Genomic DNA, 21,740 nt, shown 5'->3' with positions numbered 1-21,740 from the left:
GCGTTAACTCAGCGAATGCTGGGCAAATACACAACTTGCAAGGTCGCTGCAATCCTTCTAGCCGCATGTGGATCGGAGGCGTTAGAGGGATATTCTGAGGGTGGGTGACAGAATCTCAGCTCTCACTTCTTTCCTACGCCTGCTGTCATAGCAGGCCTTGATATCAAAAATCTGATGAACTTCAACATAAAGCGGCTAACGCAACCGCAAATTAGTCACCGTTCGAAATCCACAAAATTTTAGTTTTACGAGAACTCTTGTTTCGTGCCCTACTTTCACACCCTGGTGGCCTGCCAAATCTGCGACTAACATTCTAAGGCTGCACTGTAGTTTTTCGTCAATTTTGTTTCATTATTGACCTTTCCACTATTGGTGTGAGCTTTTCTGGTCTGCCACTGGAGAGTTTTAACTCTAACCGATTTTCGTTTTCTAGGCGGTTTTTAATGCTGTAACTGTCCTTGCATTAATAGAAAACATTTCAGGCATTTGTTTTGCGGATTTAGGTAATTATAATAAACCAATTGTATAATATTTTCACTCGCATGATAACCCAGCATTATTGCAAAAACTTTTTTTTATTTATGCGATGTAATGAATAGTACAGGGTGGCTGATGAAAGCCGCTACCAAAAAAAAATTGAATAACTTTTTTTCTTTTTAAGTTATCTGTTCCATTTTTGTTTTAATTTGCAGATTGATCTTTAAAATTTATTAAAATGGATAACTGGGACACGCAAACAAGAATTTGGATAGTCCGCCGCTATCACGCACTGGAGTCCGTAGTTTTGGTACAGAGAGAGTACAGGCGGATGTTTGGCGGCGATCCCCCGAGCAGATGGACCATAATGAGACTAGTGAATAATTTTGCTGAGCAAGGAACAGTCGCAAGAAGGCCTTATCATCGAAACCCACCAGTTCGGACGGAGGAAACGATCGCTGCTGTAGCTGCAGCTATACAAAGCAATCCAAGGGTTTCAACAAGAAGCTTATCTGCTCAACTTGGTGTCAGCCGACAGTCTTTGCAAACAATAATGCACAAAGATTTAGACTTATTTCCCTACAAAATTCAAATGGTTAACAAACTGAATGCAGCAGACTTGCCGATTCGCTTGGAATTTTGCCAGAAGATCCTGCAAATGGTGGAAAAAGACCAAAACATGTTAAACTGCCTTTTCATGTCTGATGAGGCCCATTTCGATTTAAACGGCAATGTGAACAAACAAAATTGTCGAATATGGAGTACTTCTAACCCACAGATACTCCACGAGACGGAATTGCATCCTCTTCGCGTGACAGTCTGGTGTGCGGTTTCTTCACGCTGTATTGCCGGGCCTTATTTTTTTGAAGAAAATGGTCACACCGTTACGGTTACTGGAGACCGTTATTTGAAAATGCTGAAAGAATTTTTCTATCCAGAACTACGCCGAAAGAGAATTCCTTTCAACTCTGTGTGGTTTCAACAAGATGGGGCAACGTCTCACATAGCCCAGACTGTTATGACAGAGTTGCGACGAAAATTTCCCAATAAACTGATTTCAAGAAACTCCGAATTTCGTTGGCCCCCCAGGTCGCCTGACCTTACTGCACCTGACTTTTTCTTGTGGGGTTTATGTAAACAAGAAGTTTATAAAACAAAGCCAACAAATTTGGATGAACTAAAACAATCCATTCGGGCAACAATTGCGGCTATTCCTGTCGCAACTCTCAAAGCAGCAATGAACAACTTTTTACTAAGATGCCGCACTTGTGTCAACGAGCATGGGGGGAATTTAAATTAAATTATTTTTAAAACTAGTTAAGCTACATTTAATAAAATTTAATGCCCTTCAACTTGAAAAAAAAAAAATGAATTCCATACACTAAAAAAAAGTTATTTGAGTTTCTTAATGTAGCAAAATTCATCAGCCACCCTGTATGAATGCTTGTTACTACCTGGCACATCGAATGTACATAAGTGCAGCAGCAACCAACATTATACAAAAAACATACATAGTGTACCGTTAAGTTTCTGGTTTTTGTTTACGTTTCGTCGAGTTGAGACAGCGCAAAATATGATGCATTTTGGTTTTGTTGTTGTTCGTTTAAATAACTAATTTTGTTTACTGGATCAAATATTAGAAGGCATTAGTAAAGTGTTCTGCTACAAAAAACAAAAAAAGAATTCAAAGTAATATGCCATAATCGAATCTATATAGAAAATAATTCTACTATACAACATTAAATTGTATGTATTCGGAGGCATGAGCCTCAATGTCGTATCACTGTGTTATTTAAAGATATGAAATAAATCAGAATTTGCCGGCTAGACGAAATTTTATTCCCAAAACCACTCGGAGTTCAAATTTTTTTCCTTTGTAGCCCCTCACCGCTTAACTGAATACACTTCGAGTATCAGTTATACATATGTTAGACAAAAATCTTGAACTAGAAAATATACAAATCTGAGTACTGCCCCTATTAAAATGGCTACCCACTGCTCATGAGACTTACCTTCGTGGCGCCAAATTGTATTCTGGCTTTGCCCTTTACTAGTGTTGCCGCAATTTGCATGATTACAGCTTCTACGGTGTAAGCAGAACTCCAGCCCTGTTTTGTGAGCAACTCCATACAAATGGCACCGCCCACAAGTACGTAACCCCCTAAGAAACGTTCACAATTTTAAGTAAAATATTCAATTTTAATTTATATTCGCACACACCTGATATTATCGGATGCACGACGCGTACGAATGGCGGTTCGAATGGATAGGTTTCTTTGAAAATAATATTCAGCAATATGCTGTCTTTGCCTTCCTTCTCCTTGAGCATGACCAAGTCGTTGTGTAGCGGGCTGTCGGGATCCACCGATTTCAGGCGTATATTCCATTCGTATATCGAATCGTTTACCAGATCTATTGAGTACATATTACTCTTAAACGAATCGGAACGGTAAATGTCACGCAGCTCTTTCATGAGACGATCGGTCGCTTGAACGGAACCGGAAACTGAACCCTGCAGAATTCAAGAAATTAGAAGAAAAAATGAGAATATTACTAGATTAGAAAAAAACAGTTTAGTTTTAGTTTTCTAGTCAATTTTCCTTAGCTTTCTAGTCATTTCAAAAATAGTATGAAGATATTAGAGTAAAAAACAGGGCAAAACTTTCCTTTACTACCACGATATATAATATTTGAATGGGGGGCGGAGGGGGAGGGGGCGTGGCACCACCCACTAGGCCCATTAGAAAGAGCAAGGTCACACCATTATAACTGTGAAAGTCCCAACCTCCTAGTGTCCCTATAGAACCCCCAGGAGTAGTTTAAAAATTAGGTTTTTTCCGACCGCGTTTGCAGTTTGTACTGAAATACAGTTCAAGAGAAGAGTATACAGCAGTCGTCAACCCAGCAAGCATTTAATTTAGGTTTTATAATTCATAGCACTTATGAAAACGTTGCTTTATCGTAAAAGTTATGAGTGCCAATGGCGAAAATTTAGGCCAAAATTGTCCGATTTTTCATTATTTCACTATTTATAAATTTTTTTTTTTTGTAAAAATATTTGTTTTTGTAATATATATGAATATTTGAAATCAAAAAAGCGCCGCAGGCGAAAATTTGGACTAAAAATCGCGCGATTTTTATTCCAAATTTTCAGTATTTTTAAAAATATTTGTTTTTGTAATATATATGTATATTTGAAATCAAAAAAGCGCCCTTATAAATAATAAAAATAATACTACAAGAATTGTTCCCTTTTGGTTGACTGGGTTTTTCTTATTTCGCTTTGTTCTTCTCTCTCTCATCGTTGGTTTGACAGTTCGCTCCTCAAATTTATTCTGCACGGTATTACAAACGGTTAGAAGACCATTTGTAATAATAGAATTTTAATAGAGTATTTGGAGTATTATTTAGTAAAAATAGCTTTAAATCGAATCTTAATGTAATAAAGAATGTTTATAAGTGATTTTGTTACTTTTCTGTGTTTATATTTAAGTGAAATAAGCGATTGTAATAGGGCATTTTTTCAAGCTTATGCAAAAAAGATGCATTTTTAACGTTAAATATTGCTATTAATTCTTGATTTTAATTTATAAAAAGTAATATAAATCAAAAGGCTGATATAGTGACTACATTTGCGTGTTATAATTTTTAAAATCGGTCCACGCACTTAGACATTATAAGCAAATATATCGTGGTAGAAATGGAAAGCACAGCCAAAAACAGTTCTTTGAATTTTTTCAAAAATAATTATCTGCTTTAAATTATAATTAAACAAATTTCATTCTTGAAATATGCAAAGCCTTCGATAGTAAATAAAAACTCAATAGTTTCCAAAATTCAACGGATGTGTAATCCGCGCTCAAGGCGGTATATTAGAAAATCGAAAGAATTTAGAAAAGCGTTTTAGTTCTCACAGATTTTTTTCTTTTGGTTCAATAAAATTCAATTTCAGAGAAAAGAAGTCTCGCTCAACGAATGTCGTTATCGGAGTCCAATTACCATCCATTACAGACGAAGAGCTTCAGCTGGCTAGCACTACGCAGTTCACTCAAAAGCCAATACGAGGGGTGCTTTTTATATGTCGGGATTAGAGAACAAAAACAAATTTTAATCATCGAAAATCACTTTATTGTTTTTCAAAATATTCTCCATGAAGATCTACACACTTTTGCATGCGTTTGAACCAATTGTCGAAGCACTTTGCCGCCTGAATGAGGTACCTCCAAAACATGCATTCTGAATGCCGCAACCGCTTCTTCAGGTGTTGAAAAACGTTGATCTCTCAGTTTGTTTTTTACGTACGGGAATAAAAAGAAGTCATTCGGGGCCAAGTCAGGACTATACGGCGGATGACCCATTAATTCGATGTTTTGGGTGTTCAAAAATGCAGTTGTTTGAGCGGATGTGTGAGAGCTCGCATTGTCCTGGTGAAGAGAGATCCGTCTTTGGCGATTGGTTTTCCTAATTTCTTGGAAGACAACTGGCAAACAAATGGTTGTTTACCACTCAGAATTTACTGTTCTGCGTTGTTCTAGTGGTACGGTTGCGACATGTCCAGTTTTTCCGAAAAAAACAGGCGACCATTTGCTTGGAAGTGCTTCGTGCGCGAACAACTTTTGTTGGATTTGGCTCATCTTGAAACACCCATACAGTTCTTCTTCTTAATTGGCGCTATAACCGCTTACGCGATTTTGGCCGAGTTTAACAAAGCGCGTCAGTCGTTTCTTTCTCGTGCTAACCGGCGACAGTTGACGGCTGTTTAATTTCGGGCTCATACGCGTAAATCCATGATTCATCACCTGTCACGATGTCATAGACGTGTTTCGAAGCCCCGCGATCGTATTTTTGAGCATTTCCTTCGACCAATCGACACGAGCCTTTTTTTGAGCGATTGACGAATTGTGTCGAATCCAACGCGAACAAATTTTTTTGACAGTCAAATGTTTATGCAATATTGAATGTATGCTGGTCCCACTAATGCCTAAGATTGTCTCAATCTCACGATAGGTCACATGACGATCTTGCAATATCAGTTCGCGCACAGCATCAATGGTTTTCGGAACAACAACTGATTTTGGACGATCTTCACGAAATTCGTCTTGGAGTGAACTACGACCACGATTGAATTCACCATACCATCGATAAACACTGGTCCTTGTTGGAGCTTCATCGCCAAAAAATGAATTAAGTTCATCCATGCAATGTTGCTGAGTTACGAGTAATCCACGTCGAAAGTTGTAAAAAATAATCGCACGAAAATGTTCACGATTTAATTCCATTTTTGGACCGAGATGAATCTTTTAAGTTACTGTAAACAACACAAATAGCGCTGGTATTTCAAAACATTCTGAGTACGTAAAAGCCAAAAAATGTCAAACTTTGCGATACAACTGTCAGTTGGCAGATTGCAACACCAGGGTTGCCAAATCCCGAAATATAAAAGGCACCCCTCGTACTACCTGATTTATGGGAATAAAAGAAAAAATGGGATGCACCCATTGATTCACTTCAGAGGATGTGGAAGTTTTTAGTGAACGAATTATCAGTAACAGATCGTTGTAGAAGTTCAACTCCTGATAGAGGATAATTTTCAGCAGCCACCTAAAATCGCAACCAAATCAACAACCACAAGATGGGAAGTTTAAATAGTATTGAAAAAATTGGTGTTGTAGTTATTGTTGCAACAACATAAAACACTCCAAAAAGAATTTTGGGGTTTGCTGCTGGAGTAGCAATTTTTTGTCAAATATAAATCTGGTACTGCAGATATGTTACGACCCTACAAGAACACTCCTCGTTATAGGAGAAACCACATAAAAAGGATATTTGACAGAAATCTTGAAAATCAAATCAAAATAGGTTCTAAAGCTCAATATAACGAATCTGATGGATTCCATCCTGCACGTGTGATTTTACATCCCTTTCTAATGCACGTATATTTGTATCACGGATGACAGATCACCCATCATCTATGGGGAAAGACGAAATTGAGTGAGTAACTTCGGCTGTCACCTCATCGGCGATTCGCCAGCAGAATTCACATGCATTCACACAATCGCCCGTCAGTCGTTGTTCAGACGACAACGAAACTAGGTGAGCGAAGACTGTGTTGATGTTTTTCTTATATCACCAACACAATCTCAGTTTTTTTAAACCAATCGTTGCCATGACCTCGGTTAGGTCAGCCCATCAACGGATTCTTCCGAATTCGCTGAGAGCCAGTTAACGGTCTGATCTTGATCACACCTCAACATATTGGGCACAAAATAGAAAAATTAACTGCCGCATAAGGTAATCGACCCCAGATGCATATATTGCGAAGCACCAAACGATGACGCCGAACACATGTTCTTTAGTTGCAACGACTGGCTCGTGGAAAGAGATGCTCTGATGCAAGATGCTTCAGCGCGAGGATAACTGGAATGCGGTTAAAAGATACGTTGAAGGCGTATTACGGAGAAAAAAGATAGACCTCGAGGCAGTACAACAAAGCGAGAACTTACAAACAGAGACATAAGAAGACGAGCCTATAGCATGAAGCTGGCTACAAGCATGGTGGAGCCAAACGTGGGCGAATAGAAATATCGATAATAAAACACATTGACTTTTTGAGTATATAGATTTCAGTGTCCGCCACTGTATATTGCCTTCGTGTTCTGAAAACAAGCACTAAAAAGGGCACTATGCACTAAACCGTTTTTTCTTTTGGCGTCTAATTTTTAAAAAGAACTAAATTTAGTGCCTAAGGTTGCTTACTGGCATTCTTCTATATGGAAACGTTGTCTGGTGGTGTGTTATGCAGAAAAAAACCTATTCTAATTTATTGAATACGGTGCAGAGATCAGCGGAATTAGTATATTAATATGTGGCGTCATGAAAACCACGCCATCCATGGTTTTGGATATCATATTACATCTGCCACTCCTAGATCTCTTCTGAAAATACTCAGCGGCCTGTTCCGCTTTAAGACTCAGAGCGAGCTCACAATGGAAGACTCTCACACATGGACATTCAACCATCCTAGACTCCTATACGGATATACCCACTGATTGTGACTATCACCCTCCCATTCTCTGCTTCGAAAGAAATTTCTTAATGACAATCCTTTCTAGACTGGAATGGCTTCAAGAAAATCTATCACCCAACACACCCGTTCCGATTTACACGGACGGATCTAAAATGGACACCGGTGTAGGATCAGGGTTATATTGCGAAGAGCTTTTTATCAGTGAATTCTTTAAACTACCGGATCACTTTAGTGTTTTTCAAGCGGAAATAAACGCTATTCATGAAGCCTTAAAATGGCTCATCAACAGATATCTGCATTCATTCAGACGGCCAAGCTGCCCTATGAGTCCTGAATGCATTCCAAATAACATCAAGAAGTAAGTGTCTTACATTGACGCCAATCTAATGCTGGGTTTCACGCCACAGAGATATACCAGGGAACTGTAGGGCTGACTAACTTGTAAGAAAAGGTACTTGTATGCCAAACATAAGTAATTTTATGGAGGTACCTCTCGCAACTTGTAAGCTTCTTGTTATGGACGCACTAATCAGTTCGGTAAATCAAAGATGGATTAGTGCCAATACCTATGAAATTGCTAGGCAAACATGGCCAAGGCTAAATCTACGTCTGTTCAAGAATATTACAATTGAGTAGACTTCAAATTAGGGTCTTAGTAGGGGCCCTCACAGGACATTGTCTCATAAGAAATAATGCAAGGAGATTAGGCGGTTACATGCATGATTTCAGTCGTCGCTGCAGAAAAGAGGAGGAGTTGGAAACAATTCAACACCTTTTTTGCACGTGCCTGGCTCTAAATCCTACTTCTTAATGAATACATACACAGTAAAAAATGATGGTTTATATTTAATACCAGTTGCTATTGAATTTATACAATTTTGAAATTAAATTTGATTTTTAATTCTAAAAAGTTTTATTTTAAGACGATGAAATATTCTTGCAATTATTTTAAATCCAAAATGGGTTTAAAACAAAACTTTAATTGGTGCTGAGCGTTGCGTTTTTGAAATTTAATACCTATTAGATTTAACGTAAGACCAAAAAAACATTAAAATGCTCTCTTTAATGTTTCAAGCTATTTTGGTTTCAGTTTAAGTTTCAATTATATTCAATTTAAAATTTATTGGTTTAAAAGTAAAACCAAGAAAGTATTAAAAAATTCTCTCACTCTCTGTCACTCACTCACTCTCAATGTCATTTTTTCCACTATTCTAGAAGCATGTTTTTAAAAGTGAAATACCACGCGGAAGGAAAGCGATGATAGCGAGGTAATTTCTGAAGAAGATCTTCGTTTTTTTCAAAACTGCATAGTTAAAGACGAACTGAATCTGGTGCAGCAGAAATTGCGAGAAACGTTAAAATCGAGACAAAAATTTATCGCAACTGCGTGGAATGTTTTGGAAATATGAAAGCAGTGTGGAACAAATTTTTATTGCTGCGAGTGGCGGTTCTAATTTGGGAAACTGTACAGAATGGACGTTTGAAGTAATACCTTATTTGATTTTCTTAAAGTTGCTGCCATCCACTGCCAGTGGACGCGAACAAAAAAAAGCAAAATTCCAAAAATCTGTCGACAGTTTTATTTTTGAAAACGTAATTACTATAAATTTTTTGTTCTTAATGGGCATAAATAAAAAAATTTGTTTTTACAGCTTAGAAGAATATAAAATAACGTCTGGTCAGCCCACAATCGTTGCAGTTGGACAAGACAAAGCCACAATTTGCCAATATTTTATAACAATTGATGGTAAGAAGATAGTAGTTCCCGAGCATTATGAATTTAGGCAAGCTTTTGACTTGTATTTTAAAGCATTTTACGTATTTAATATACAAAGCCACAATTTGCCAATATTTTATAACAATTGATGGTAAGAAGGTAGCAGTTCCCGAGCATTATGAATTTAGGCAAGTTTTTGACCTGTATTTTAAAGCATTTTACGTATTTAATATACAGTTTGAGGTCACTTATATATAATATATGTTGTCGATAACGAAATTTACTTAAGTTTAGAAATCTTTGTCACTAAGGAATTTAATTCCATTTTGCAGTGTTATGAAATTATTTCAACAGATCTTTCAGAACTAATTAAAGTTAATAGCATTAAAAATGTAAAACCATTTGAAGTGTACTTTATATAATAGGTTCAAAAATGTTTTTATTAATTCCATGTGAAATTATAGAATAAAATTTAAATATGTATTATTATTTCACTTATGTATATAAATTTATGTCATTTTAAATAAAACGTAAATTTTTATTTAAAAAATTTATTTTGTTTTGAGGATTCGTCAACAATGTACTAAATCTACTACAATTTTGGTTTGGATTCAATTCCTTTTTGGAATTAAAATATCATTCAAGGGTTTACTTTCAATTCCAAGAAAGTTCTACATTCAATTCAATTTTGGATTAACTTTAATTCTAATTATTATTAAATTTATTTCAATTCTCGTATAAAGTCAAAACCATTTTAGCTTTATTTTTAAATCCTTAAAAGTATATAATTTAGTCTCATTCTTGGTTTTTTAAAGAGAATATTTTAATTAACTTCTCTCTCTCTTTTCTGAAACCGGAATGGTTTTAATCTTATACTTTCTGGAATTGTTATATATAAACACCAAATTGGTATTAATATTAAACTAAAATTTTTACTGTGTATAATATAATCTATACATTTTAATATGAAAGGGGAAATGTAGCCCAGCACCTGCGGTTCACAACGGACCCATTTCGTGGTGTAAGTGACATCGCTGTCTCTATGTGCGATGCGGCTGCCAAACCCAACCTAACTAATCTATATAAAGCCCCAAGTTGGCAACTATGGACGTAACAGAAGAAACAAAAGCGTGTTGAGTAATTATTGCAAATTTCTTAAGTTAAGCCTTCACTAATTGAGTTATAACTGTTTCGAAGTTCAAAATTTGCATTCTCACATTTTAAACGTAAAACCTGCTCAAGGAAAATATAAAATGGCAGAACTGTTTCTCGTGAAATATTAAAACCTGAAAGCGGTTTTTTGAATTTCAGTTAATTATAGAAGTCATTGACTTAGTATAAAATGTGGCTAATGCCACACAATGCGAGCTTAAATGTAAATGTCTTATGTCATGAATGAAGATATGTAAATAAATTTAACACGATTTTACGTACTTATTTCATTTTCAAGGTCGAAGCAATGTGAGCAGGCAATTTCAATATTATTCGTACTCCATTAATAAAATTTGTATCACTGCATTTCCCCATTTCTTTTGATTTAATTGTATACATCCCCAGATTTAAAAATAGAATACCAATTCCGATGCAACCACTCAACTCACCTTTAAATAGTCTTGCCTTTGACTTTGTCGCAGTCTTTCTAATGTGGCCAGGTGTTCAACTTCCATTTCATCCTTCTGTGAAATGCAAAAAAGAAAAACAAAAAATCAAATATGTATGTATGTACATCCAAACCAAAAACGCATACATACAAATATGCAAGCGATATAAAACTAAATATAGTTACCTCAACTTTATTCGCGCTACGTCCGTCGTCCATTTCCAATGGCAGATCTTCATCGCCCTCACTCTCTTGTTCACTCTCACAAATCAGATCTTCCACCTCATCTTGGTCCGAATCGATGTCCTCGATCTGGTGCTGCGCTGCGGGCTGTTGATGCAATGGTGACGCACTTGGGGGTGGCAATTGAAACGGTATGGTGAGGTTATCAATATCGGGTGGCAGTGGGACATTGTGCAGGCGGCACAGTTCACGTAACAATATGCCAACCTATGAACGAACCAACAACAAACAAGCATAAACAACAAGTGCATAACTGCATTATGAAAACGTCAAGCGAAGAGTATACCGAACTGATAAAACAAACGAACGAACAAAATAAAAATAAACACCAAAGCAAAAATGTACATAGTATTGCTGTTGTTGTTGTTGCGCTGTTATAAATGGTCGCTACCCAGCACAGCTGCTGTTTCGGTGTTTATTATTATTATTTTTTTTTTCATTTTATATACATCGACGTACGTCAAGTACGTATGCATGTGCCTGTATGAATGTAGGTTTCAATCGGCGGTGTGCGGTCGGAGCTGTCACTATGGCCGTGATGTGAACTAGGCGCTACTGGTGGTCTGTGTGAATTTGCTGATAAGTTCACTCACCTGATTTATAACATGATTATCACGTCCATTCGTATTGCTGAGTATTTGTACGGCATTTGTTACGCTTGTCTCTTCACTCTCTGCAAACCAAACGGGCGGTGAGGATGGATACGTTTCCTGGAAATGAAAAAAAAAAATATTCACTTGTAAATATGTAATGCGAAAATGAAATTTAACTACTAAAGAAATGCTAATAATAAATGTTAATTATCATTAAGCAGCAGATATCCCCACAGGATGCGGCAGGATGTCGGTAAAATTACTCAATACGAAATTTTTTTTTTTCTAATTTTCAGATTAGACGGCCGCTGTAGCTGAATGCGTTTGTGCGTGACTATCATTTGGGAATGCGTAGGTTCGAATCTCTGCGCATGAACATCAAATAATAGAAAACGTTTTTTCTCATCGCGGTCGCTCCTCGGCAGGCAATGGCAAACCTCTGAGTGTATTTCTGCCACAAAAAAGCTCGTGTTAAAAAAATATCTGCCGTTCAGAGTCGGTTTAAAACTGTAAGTCCCTGCATTTGTGGAACAACATCAAGATGTGCGCCACAAATTGGAGGAGGAGCTCGGCCAAACACCTAAGAGAAGTATACGCGCCAATTATTGATGATCAGATTGGTGGAACTTTTTCCAATAGGGTTTTTATGACAGATCACGCGTGACTACTACTAAACTATATACATAATTTTTTTCAGTATTCATTGACATTTCATCATGGAAAGACTTACGCGTCAACAACCTTTACAAATCGTTAAATTGTATTACCAAAATCGACGCTTTGTGAAAAGTGTTCATCGCGAACTCAGTCCAACTTATGGTGGTCCATTTTTGTCTTGTTGTCTACACCAATAAGCAAAATTGCCATATTTGGCAAGAGTCACTCGAAGCCATTCGAGAACAGCCATTACATCCATTGCAAACAACCGTTTGGGCAGGAGCAATCATTGGCTCATATTTCTTCAAAGACGAGGCTGGCGCCAATGCAACAGTGAATGGCGAACGTTATCGCGCCATGATGAATGACTTTTTGATGCCAGAAATTCAAACAATTGATCTTCACAATATTTGGTTCCAATTAGTTCCAACAACAACAACGGTACTTGCGCTTGCCATACAGCCCGCAAAACAATGGATTTACTGCCTCGTCGTTTCGGTGTCCAATTTATCTCTCGTCTCGGACCAATGGTTTGGTCACCAAGATCGTGTGTCATTACACCTTTGGACTTTTGTTTGTGGGGTATGTAAAGTCTAAATGCTTTGTGGATAAACCAGCTTCGATTGAGGCACTGGAAGCCAGCATTATTAAAGTTATTCACGAGATACCGACCGAAGTCCTTCAGCAAGGCATTCAAAATTGGTGTTTACGGATGACCGAATTACGGCGCAGTTGCGGGCAACATTTAAAAGGCATTATCTACCGGCCTCGGTAGTCTAGCGTAAGGTCACTAGCCTGCCATCCCAAAGGTTATGGGTTCGAATCCCACGTAAAGCACGGTCCTCGTACTTTTCCAAATTTTCTCCCCAAAAATCTCGACCCCAAACCTTATCCTTTCCATCCTTGCTCCCGCACAATAGTTAGCGCATTGCATTTGCATTGTGCATTGTGGCAACCGAGGTGTAATAGCGTAGACATAGCGAAGCCCTCAACCATTTGTGCTATCTTTCTGACAGAAAAATGTGAAACACAGATGGCGTTCTAAACAGTTAGAAGGCGTCATCCCTAAGCAACGACATGTAGGCATTCCCACTATTTAAGACTGGTAGCGGTAGGTTAATCACCTACCTTCTCAGAAATCAAAATAGATTAAACAACGCAAGAGTGAGTCTTGTCGAGGCCCTATGCTTCCGAGTGGAGTGAACAGGGAAAAAAAATCTTTTTAAAATAAATGTCTTGAATGATTCTAGAGAAAAATAATAAAGATTGTCCAATCAATTTGAATTTTCGTTGTTTTATTTCAATTTAAAATTTGATACCTCTAAATTGCGCACCCTTTACATAGTCAAACTTCTCTACTGCCGCTTTCGATTCACCACTTCCCTGCTTGCTATAAAATCCTACCGCTTGTCAACCGAAAAATTTGTATGTGAAAGCAGCAACAGTTAAGCGATGATGACGCGACTTTGTTTATAGCTCTTACCAGCGACATGCTTAGACCAGTACTGCCAAATATAAGCAGCGATATTTCCTTATATTTTGCATACATTCAGGCAGGATGTTTTGAAGGAATTCCATAACAGTTTGAGCGGTATATAGTGAGGAGCAGGACGCTAGTCTTTTGATCATTCTACGGCGGAATAAAATCATTTTGCATACTTTCAGGGATTACACATAACAGTTTGTCAAAACGAATATAATGCAGTGCTGCCAAATCATATGCACCGTTGCATTCAAGGACATTTTTTGTTTTATTCCCTACTCGTTTGGCGGCTGGTGAATTGAAAGCATCTTATAAGGAGCTATTGAATAACGAAATCTTCTCTCTTGCGAATCAATCTTAAGAATGTTGCTTTTTCGTTTTACTTTTATGTTATTTTGTTCTTCTTATAACGAATTTGCATTCGCTATCGAATTTTTTCTTATAACGAAACATTTTTCCAGCCTTAATTTGAATTTTGATCAAAACAATTTTTATTTTATTTTCTTCTTTATTGGGCTACTACTACTTTTATTATGTGGCGATTGACATCAGTTTTTGGGATGCTCTCTGCCAGTTCATTTTTAACTGCTGCTCATTTTTAATTTCTTTTTCGTTTTTAACAATTGCCCAATATTTTTCAATGGGTCACAGTTGGGAACAGCTTCGTGGGTTGTGGTGCTTTTGAACAATATTTACGCCGTGGTTTTCATACCAGTTCATAGCAAGACGGCTATAATGACCCCATGCTAAATCGCACCAGAACAGAACTGAGGTCGGATGTTGGTTTATGAATGACAGCAAGCGTTTTTGCAAACAGTCATTCATATAAATTTCGTGATTTATACGAGTAGTGTCCGTGGTAATGAACGTTTTGCTTTCCATACTACACTGGCGCAGATGGTTTGCCAAACCAAATATTTTTTAGGGAACTTGTCCAATATTTTTAACATAAAGGCACCTAGGACTCCTCCTCTCTTTATTGTACATAGTATAAGACGCAACACCCTGAATCTGCTTAAAGTCGAGTTAAGGCTAAACATACGTCAAGTTTCCTCATTCATAACGACATATTTATGGATGTCTTGGCTGTATAATTTTCGCTCACGTGTTTTAGCACTCTTATTTTGTTCATCATTTCGATTGGGTGCTACAATTTTGTTACATAATCGTGAACCTTCACTTGTGCGCACTTTTTGAACGTAACATTTCGACATATGGACCTGTTTTGCAGCATCTCGAAGTGAAAGGTCAGCTTTTTTCGAAATAAAGACACGAATCTTTGGTTTTTGTTTCCAATGCAAACCTTTTTTTCTTCCACTACCAGACCAAACTTTCATTCCAAACTGCTTTAACACATAAGTTACCGTACCTTTCGGGCAATTTAAAGCTTTTTCCTTGGCCACAAATAACCTTTTTTTGCTTTTTGGGCACAATTTCCCCCCCATTAAGAGAACACATTTTGAAAAATACGTAGTTATTTAGTTACAAAAATTTAATACACTAAACTAATAATAATGACAACAAACACTATGAATATGTAGACAGACTTTTATTTACAGTTAATTTTACGTAACTGATGAGCAAACACAATCGCCTATTTTTTTTCGTGTCCATTCTCTAGTTTCTGTCTTTACTTCCGCCAAACAGAAAATCAGTTAACGTGCTCGCATGGAAAAAATGCTCCAATGATGGCCTCCGTCCAATTTCCTTTGAAATTGTGTTTCAGAGCAGCTAACTTAGGTTTGTTGGAATTAACTCACTTCTCTTTGGATAACTAAACCGGAACACAGGTGTTTTTTTAATTCTCGATTCCACTTAATATAAAATCCTAAAGCAGCAAAAAACTATTGTGGACATGAAACACTAAATGAAAGAGAAGGTGTTTTCTAATAGGCGTAAACCCTCAGATGCGATTTAAAACTGTACGATAACATCAAGAGGCACACACAATATGGAAGGAGCAGGTAAGGTAAAATACTCAATATTATAAATGCGTAATTTGAAGTGACTCATTTAAAAGGGTTTACACGGCCTTATTCGTATTTAAGTTGACATTTCATTTTTGAATCTCTTTTGTACCATTGAGTTTCCTTACTTTTCTAGCAAATAATTTAAGAAGTTTGAATATACAGGGTGGGCCATATAGCGTTTGCTTTTTGAATCACCTATTTTTTTGAGAATGGTAACACAAATGACATGTCAAATGTGTTCACAATTTACTTAAAGGTTTGACATTTACGAAATGGGACACTATACGCTTGAACAAAATTGGGAAATATTGAAAACCTATTTCCAAAGTGGTGAGTCTTCTTCTTCTTCCGCGGTTACAGTAAATGGCGAGCGTTACCGTGACATGCTCAACGAGTTTTTGTTTCCAAAAATTGAAGAGGATGACATGGACGACATTTGGTTTCAACAGGACGGTGCAACTTGTCACACTGCCAAAGTTACACTCGAACTTTTGGCTACCGTTTTTGAAAACTGAATAATCAGGCGAAATTCCGATATCAATTGGCCGCCTCGGAGTTGTGATTTAAGCCCGTTGGACTATTTTTTGTTGGGAACCGTTAAGGACAAATGCTCTGCGAACCATCCAGAGACGATTGATGCTTTAAGGGGGTCCTCTAGTTTCTTGGGTCGAAAATATCGAATTTTTTTTTTTTCATAAATCACATTTACAACATGTGTGATACTTTTGTGCTGAAGGATTTTTCGATATTCGAAGTGGCTCACAAGTTACGGCCTTGAACGGAGCAGGTATACTTAGCGCGCTTTTCTCGAAACACTATTTTTCAAAATAGTGACCACGATATTTCAAAAACTACTGAACCGATCTTGTTCAAATATATATCTCATCTTTAATATATTATAAGCCAGCGATTGAACTAGGATTATCATGATTGCTTCGATAGTTTTTTTCCTATGAGCGAAAAAATTAAGAAAAAATAAGTAAAAAATAGAATTTAATTTTCAAAAGTGTATACAAAAATTAATTTTTGTAATTAAGAATTCATTCTAGTTCAATCGCTAGTCTTAAATATGAAGATTAAAATGTCGTTTGGTTTTTCGATTTCAGATAAGCCAAACAGCCGCAATCTTGGTCACCGTCAAGCACCTCTTTTACTTTATGTCTTCTTGTCGGCCACTATAACTTTTATTCTATTATATATTTTGTCTTCAAAAAATTTGTAAAGCTCATTTAAATGTTACTAAAGATTATGTGAACACAATGAGATTTATTATTTTGATCGTTTGCCCGTTAAAAATTATTGAAAAACCCGAAAAAAAACAGACGAGAAACTAGAGGACCCCCTTAAAACACGAAATCGAAGTTGCCGTTCATGAAATTGGAGCCCAAACAATGGAAAATGTGCTTAAAAATTGGGTTGATCGAATGGCCTACTGTAAAGCCAGTCATGGCAGTCATTTGAACGATATTATTTTTCATTCATAAATGACAATGTTCAGTCTTCAAAATAAAAAAAAAAGTTTGAAAAAATATTGATTAGTTTTTGTTTTTATAGCCGATTCAAAAAGCAAATTTTACATGGCCCACCCTGTAGAAGTAAGTTAAACAATTTGATAACAAATTCAACTTACATAACACATAACAAGTTTTAGACCTTGTACTTGCTTCCAATGACTTGAAGATTACTTGCACGGAGTGTGTCACTCTAATTTCAAAGAATACTCTCCATCACATAGCTTTATGTATTAATTTTAAATTTTATAATTTTGATACTGAAACAGCTGTTGATGTGGCAGAACACAATTATTTAAAGACCGATTATAGGAGTTTCTTTGATGAAACCGATTGGAACTTTTTGATCCTCCTGATTCCTTTCAGATTTTATGTCGAAAACTTTCAAATGCAGTTTCAAAACGTATTCCTTTAAAGAAATCAGTAACCAATAATAAACCACCATGGTTTAATCCTAGTTTAGTGAACTTAAAAAACAGAAAAAGCAAAGCTTTTAAAAAGTCCACGGCTAGTAATTCAAAAGACGACTACGCACAATTTCTAAAGTTGAGGAAGGAGTTCAATTTCAAATAATTTTTTATTCACGCAATATACAGTTAGTAACAGAAGTAAGTATACACCGGATACGTTTTCAATTTTCCCCCAATCGATTCCTTCAAACAACCTAAGTTATAACAAAATTGTGTTTTATTTACATGAATGATACGCAAAAATCATATTTAATCCAAATAATGACACAATTTTAAAAAGGAACAAAATTATAGCTTTTTATATTAAACTTTATAAAAATTCATGTCTCAAAAGTAAGTATACAGTTCATCGTATTATTAATTTGTGAAATCAAAAACATAATTAAAATCAAATCCTAGTATTTGGTAGGATAACCATTAGACTTTACAATCGCTTTAAGTCGTGATGGCATTGATTTCACCCAGTTTTCAGTTACAGCTGGTGGTATTTTATTCCATTCCTCTTGAAGGACGTTTTTCAGTTGTTCCTTATTTCTAATGGGATGTTAAGGGGGGACTCTACTGTAAAACTAAAAAAAAATCGATTTTTTACTTTTTGTTGAAACATACTCAGAAACAACTCCAGAATGTTCCATGAAAATCTTAAAAAGAAATCTTGAATAGTTTTCAAGTTATAAAAGTTTTAGCAAACCAGGTATAAACTGAGCGCTCGAGCGGTTTACGGTCATATGCGCTTGATAATGCGCTTGTTTAAGCGTGTTTTTCTCGAAACCACGTTTTCAAAATTGCCCACATCACAGCTCCGTGAAAAATTAACATATCAAGCTCAAACTTTGATAGTATATTTTTAACAATATTTACTAGTTTTTAAAGCTATGGTGGAAAAAAATTTATTATTTATAACCCCTTTTTTAATAACAAAATGACAACAAAAAAATGTCGATTTTTTAAAAAACTTCAAAAATTTTACAAAAATTTTTTTTTTTTGAAAGTAATAGGCTTAACAACTAAAAATAATGATATATAATAAAAAAAAAATGGTTTTTTTCATTTCAGATTTTTTTTAAATGCGCGACAGTGTGGGCAGATTTCAAAAGGCGTTTCGGGGGAGCGGCTGTACAGCTGCCATTTTGAAATGAAAATAAATTTAAAAAATTTTTTTGTACACTCAAGACCTGTGTTTATGTAACCCTAAACTTTTTTTTACTAATTAAATTAATACAAGTATGAAAACAAAATCCATGAAAATTTGATTTTTACAGTAGAATCCCCCCTTAACGTATTTTCCGCTTCAAATGTTCCCATAAATGTTTGATTGGGTTGGTTTCCGGGGACTGTGGGGGTGTTTTCAGCTGTTTGCGGACATTGTATAACAGCCACTCTCGTACAATGTTGGATGTGTACTTGGGGTCATTATCCTGCTGGAAGATAAACGTTCCTCCAAGGCCCAATTTCGTAGCGCTTTCTTTTAAAATATTTTCAAAATATTTAAGTAACCATATTTTCGATAAATACCAAGTTTCCAACCCCGTTCGCAGACATACATCCCCAAACCATCACAGAGCCCCTCCATGCTTCACAGTGTCGGTCATATTGTTTGGATCCAATTCCGCGTTAACTTTTCTCCAAACTTTTTTACGGCCATCACATCCACAGATACTGAACTTGCACTCATCAGAAAATATGACTTGGTTCCAAAACGTTTCGTCATATTTTTCATGATCTTTTGAGAATGAAATCCGTTTACTCCGATTGATACTACTCACGAAGGACTTTTTCCTAACACTGCACCCATGATAACTATGCAAAACCCGGCGAATAGTTTGGGTGCTTAATTGTTTTCCAGTCTCATTTTCAACTTCAGCTTTCAATTTGGGGGCGCTCATTTTGGGGTTTGTCCCGATTTTCCGTACGACTAAGCTTTTTTCTCTGGGACTTAAGAGCGGCGGACGCCCACAACGCTCTTTATTAGTGGTGCTTCCCGCACTTTTATATTTATTCACAATCTTTTGAACTGTAACAAAACTCCTATCTATCAAACGAGCGATTTCTTTTTTAAATCATCAGAAAGCTCTTTTCCTCTTGGTACCATTACTAAAAATGTCGCAAAAATTAATACAAAACGTACTTCCCTAAATTTTTATACTCACTTTAATTATTTGCTTTTAATAGCTTTAACATTTTTAATCAATACGTAAAAATAAATGCTATGCTATATGAACAATCGTTTGCTGTATACTAACTTTTGCGACATAAATTTCGCTGGCATCAAAGACAAAGCAAAGCGTGGATAACTGTACCTAAAATTTACAGCTAAATTAAGGCGCATATGAAAGCTTATCCCAGTACTCAATTACCATGTGTAAAATATTTTGATTATATACTAAGGAAAGCGTTAGCGTCAAACAATTCCATAAATCAGGCTCCTGTATACTTATTTATGTTACTAACTGTATGCTTTCTATTGAAACGAGACTAAAATCCAATCCATCGAGTTTCTGGCATTACATTAAAACCAAAAGAAGAACTACGGGTTATCCTGCTAGTTTAGAATTTGATAGAAATGTTTCTGATAATACCCACAGTTCATGTGACTTATTTGCTCAATTTTTTCAGAAAATGTATGATAGATATAACATCACGTTATTTCCTACCCTACCAGCTTCACCTTTGCAAACTATCAGCTCCTTTGAGATTAGTAACGTTGAAGTGCTTCTAGCGATTTCTAAACTTAAGGGGTTAGGTGGGTTTGAAAATTTCAAAAAATCGATTTTTTTTGTCTTATTAAATAGTATAATATGTTTAAAATATTCTCCTAAAATTTCAAATTGATCCGAATAAAATTCTACGAGATAGACCCTTCAGAAGTTCCGCCCATCAGGCCATGTCAAGATTATTCTGCCCCTTATACAGGGCCCGCCACCTATCGTTACGGATTTGAACTAGGTATTATTTGAAGAATGGTAACACTTAGCTGTCATCTGATTTGACAGAAAATTAGTTTTATTCTTCCGCTGAACGAAAGTGGTTGTGTATACGCTCAAAGAACGCTGGGAAATATTGCGACATTACTTTGAAAATCATGGTAATGTTGCAGAATGTGTACGAAAATTACGTACGGCAATGGGAAGAAGAAAAGCACCGAATGAAGCGTATGTGCGTTACTTTGCGAAAAAAGTAAGAGAAACTGGGTTGCTTATTGACAAATCAACGCGTGACCGACCAAAACCCGTGCGTACACCCGAAAATATTGCTGCTGTGGCCGAGAGTGTTCGTGAATCACCAGGAACATCAGTTCACCGTCGTTCTCAACAATTGGACATTTCGGAGACATCATTGAGACGAATTTTGCGTAAAGACCTTGGTATGACGCCGTACAAAAACCAGCCAGGCAGCCATATGAATGAAGTTGTGTTCCAGCATTGACCGGAAGGATTGTACTTCAAAATAAAAAAAAACGGTTTGGAAAAATATTGAGTAGTTTCTTTTTTATAGCATTTTTAATTTTAATTCCGTAAAGTTATATGGCGGACCCTATATAAGTCGCCGCAAATTACCTGGTTTACAGTCATTATATGATACACGAATATACTTCTCAATAATATTTGTCATTAATGGTAATATCGATTGTAAGGAGTTATTAAGTCAAATTCAAAGCCATATTTCTTTTTATAGTCTAAGAATTAATCGCTTATTCAACATTTCTAATAATACCACTAATTATGCCTTTAATCAACCTCTTGTGCAATCTGCGCGATTGTGTAACAATTATTATAACATCATTAATTTTAATGATAATATTGTAAAATTTAAGCTTAATCTGTTTACCATATTTAGTTAAGTGTATTAGTCTGTAAGAACATTTTCTGTAGACTGAAGTAAATAAATAAAAATACCCAGGCCTAACACATAGATGGCACTAGTTTTATTGCATTCATCTTTTTTCAGTTGGGACTAAGCCAGCTGTTGAAATGGAAAATGGAAATGACGTT

General features: G+C 36.1%; 1 protein-coding gene across 5 annotated transcripts in view; it reads right to left on the bottom strand.

Annotated features, from left to right (window-relative positions):
- LOC129237238 (ubiquitin-conjugating enzyme E2 Q2) overlaps window positions 1-21,740 on the bottom strand; it is a 52,123-nt gene that overhangs the window by 4,528 nt on the left and 25,855 nt on the right. For all 5 annotated transcript variants that reach the window (XM_054871827.1, XM_054871829.1, XM_054871826.1 and 2 more), the window contains 5 exons: window positions 11,658-11,774; window positions 11,008-11,271; window positions 10,823-10,897; window positions 2,698-2,989; window positions 2,490-2,638 (listed from right to left, as the gene is read on the bottom strand). In XM_054871827.1, coding sequence (XP_054727802.1) covers window positions 2,490-2,638; window positions 2,698-2,989; window positions 10,823-10,897; window positions 11,008-11,271; window positions 11,658-11,774 — 897 coding nt within the window. The remainder of the gene's footprint in view (window positions 1-2,489; window positions 2,639-2,697; window positions 2,990-10,822; window positions 10,898-11,007; window positions 11,272-11,657; window positions 11,775-21,740) is intronic.

This window comes from Anastrepha obliqua, chromosome 2, assembly GCF_027943255.1.
Source record: "Anastrepha obliqua isolate idAnaObli1 chromosome 2, idAnaObli1_1.0, whole genome shotgun sequence".
NCBI lineage: Eukaryota > Metazoa > Arthropoda > Insecta > Diptera > Tephritidae > Anastrepha > Anastrepha obliqua.
The sequence above is the reverse complement of the archived record's forward strand: the minus strand, read 5'-3'. Positions and strand labels throughout refer to the sequence as shown.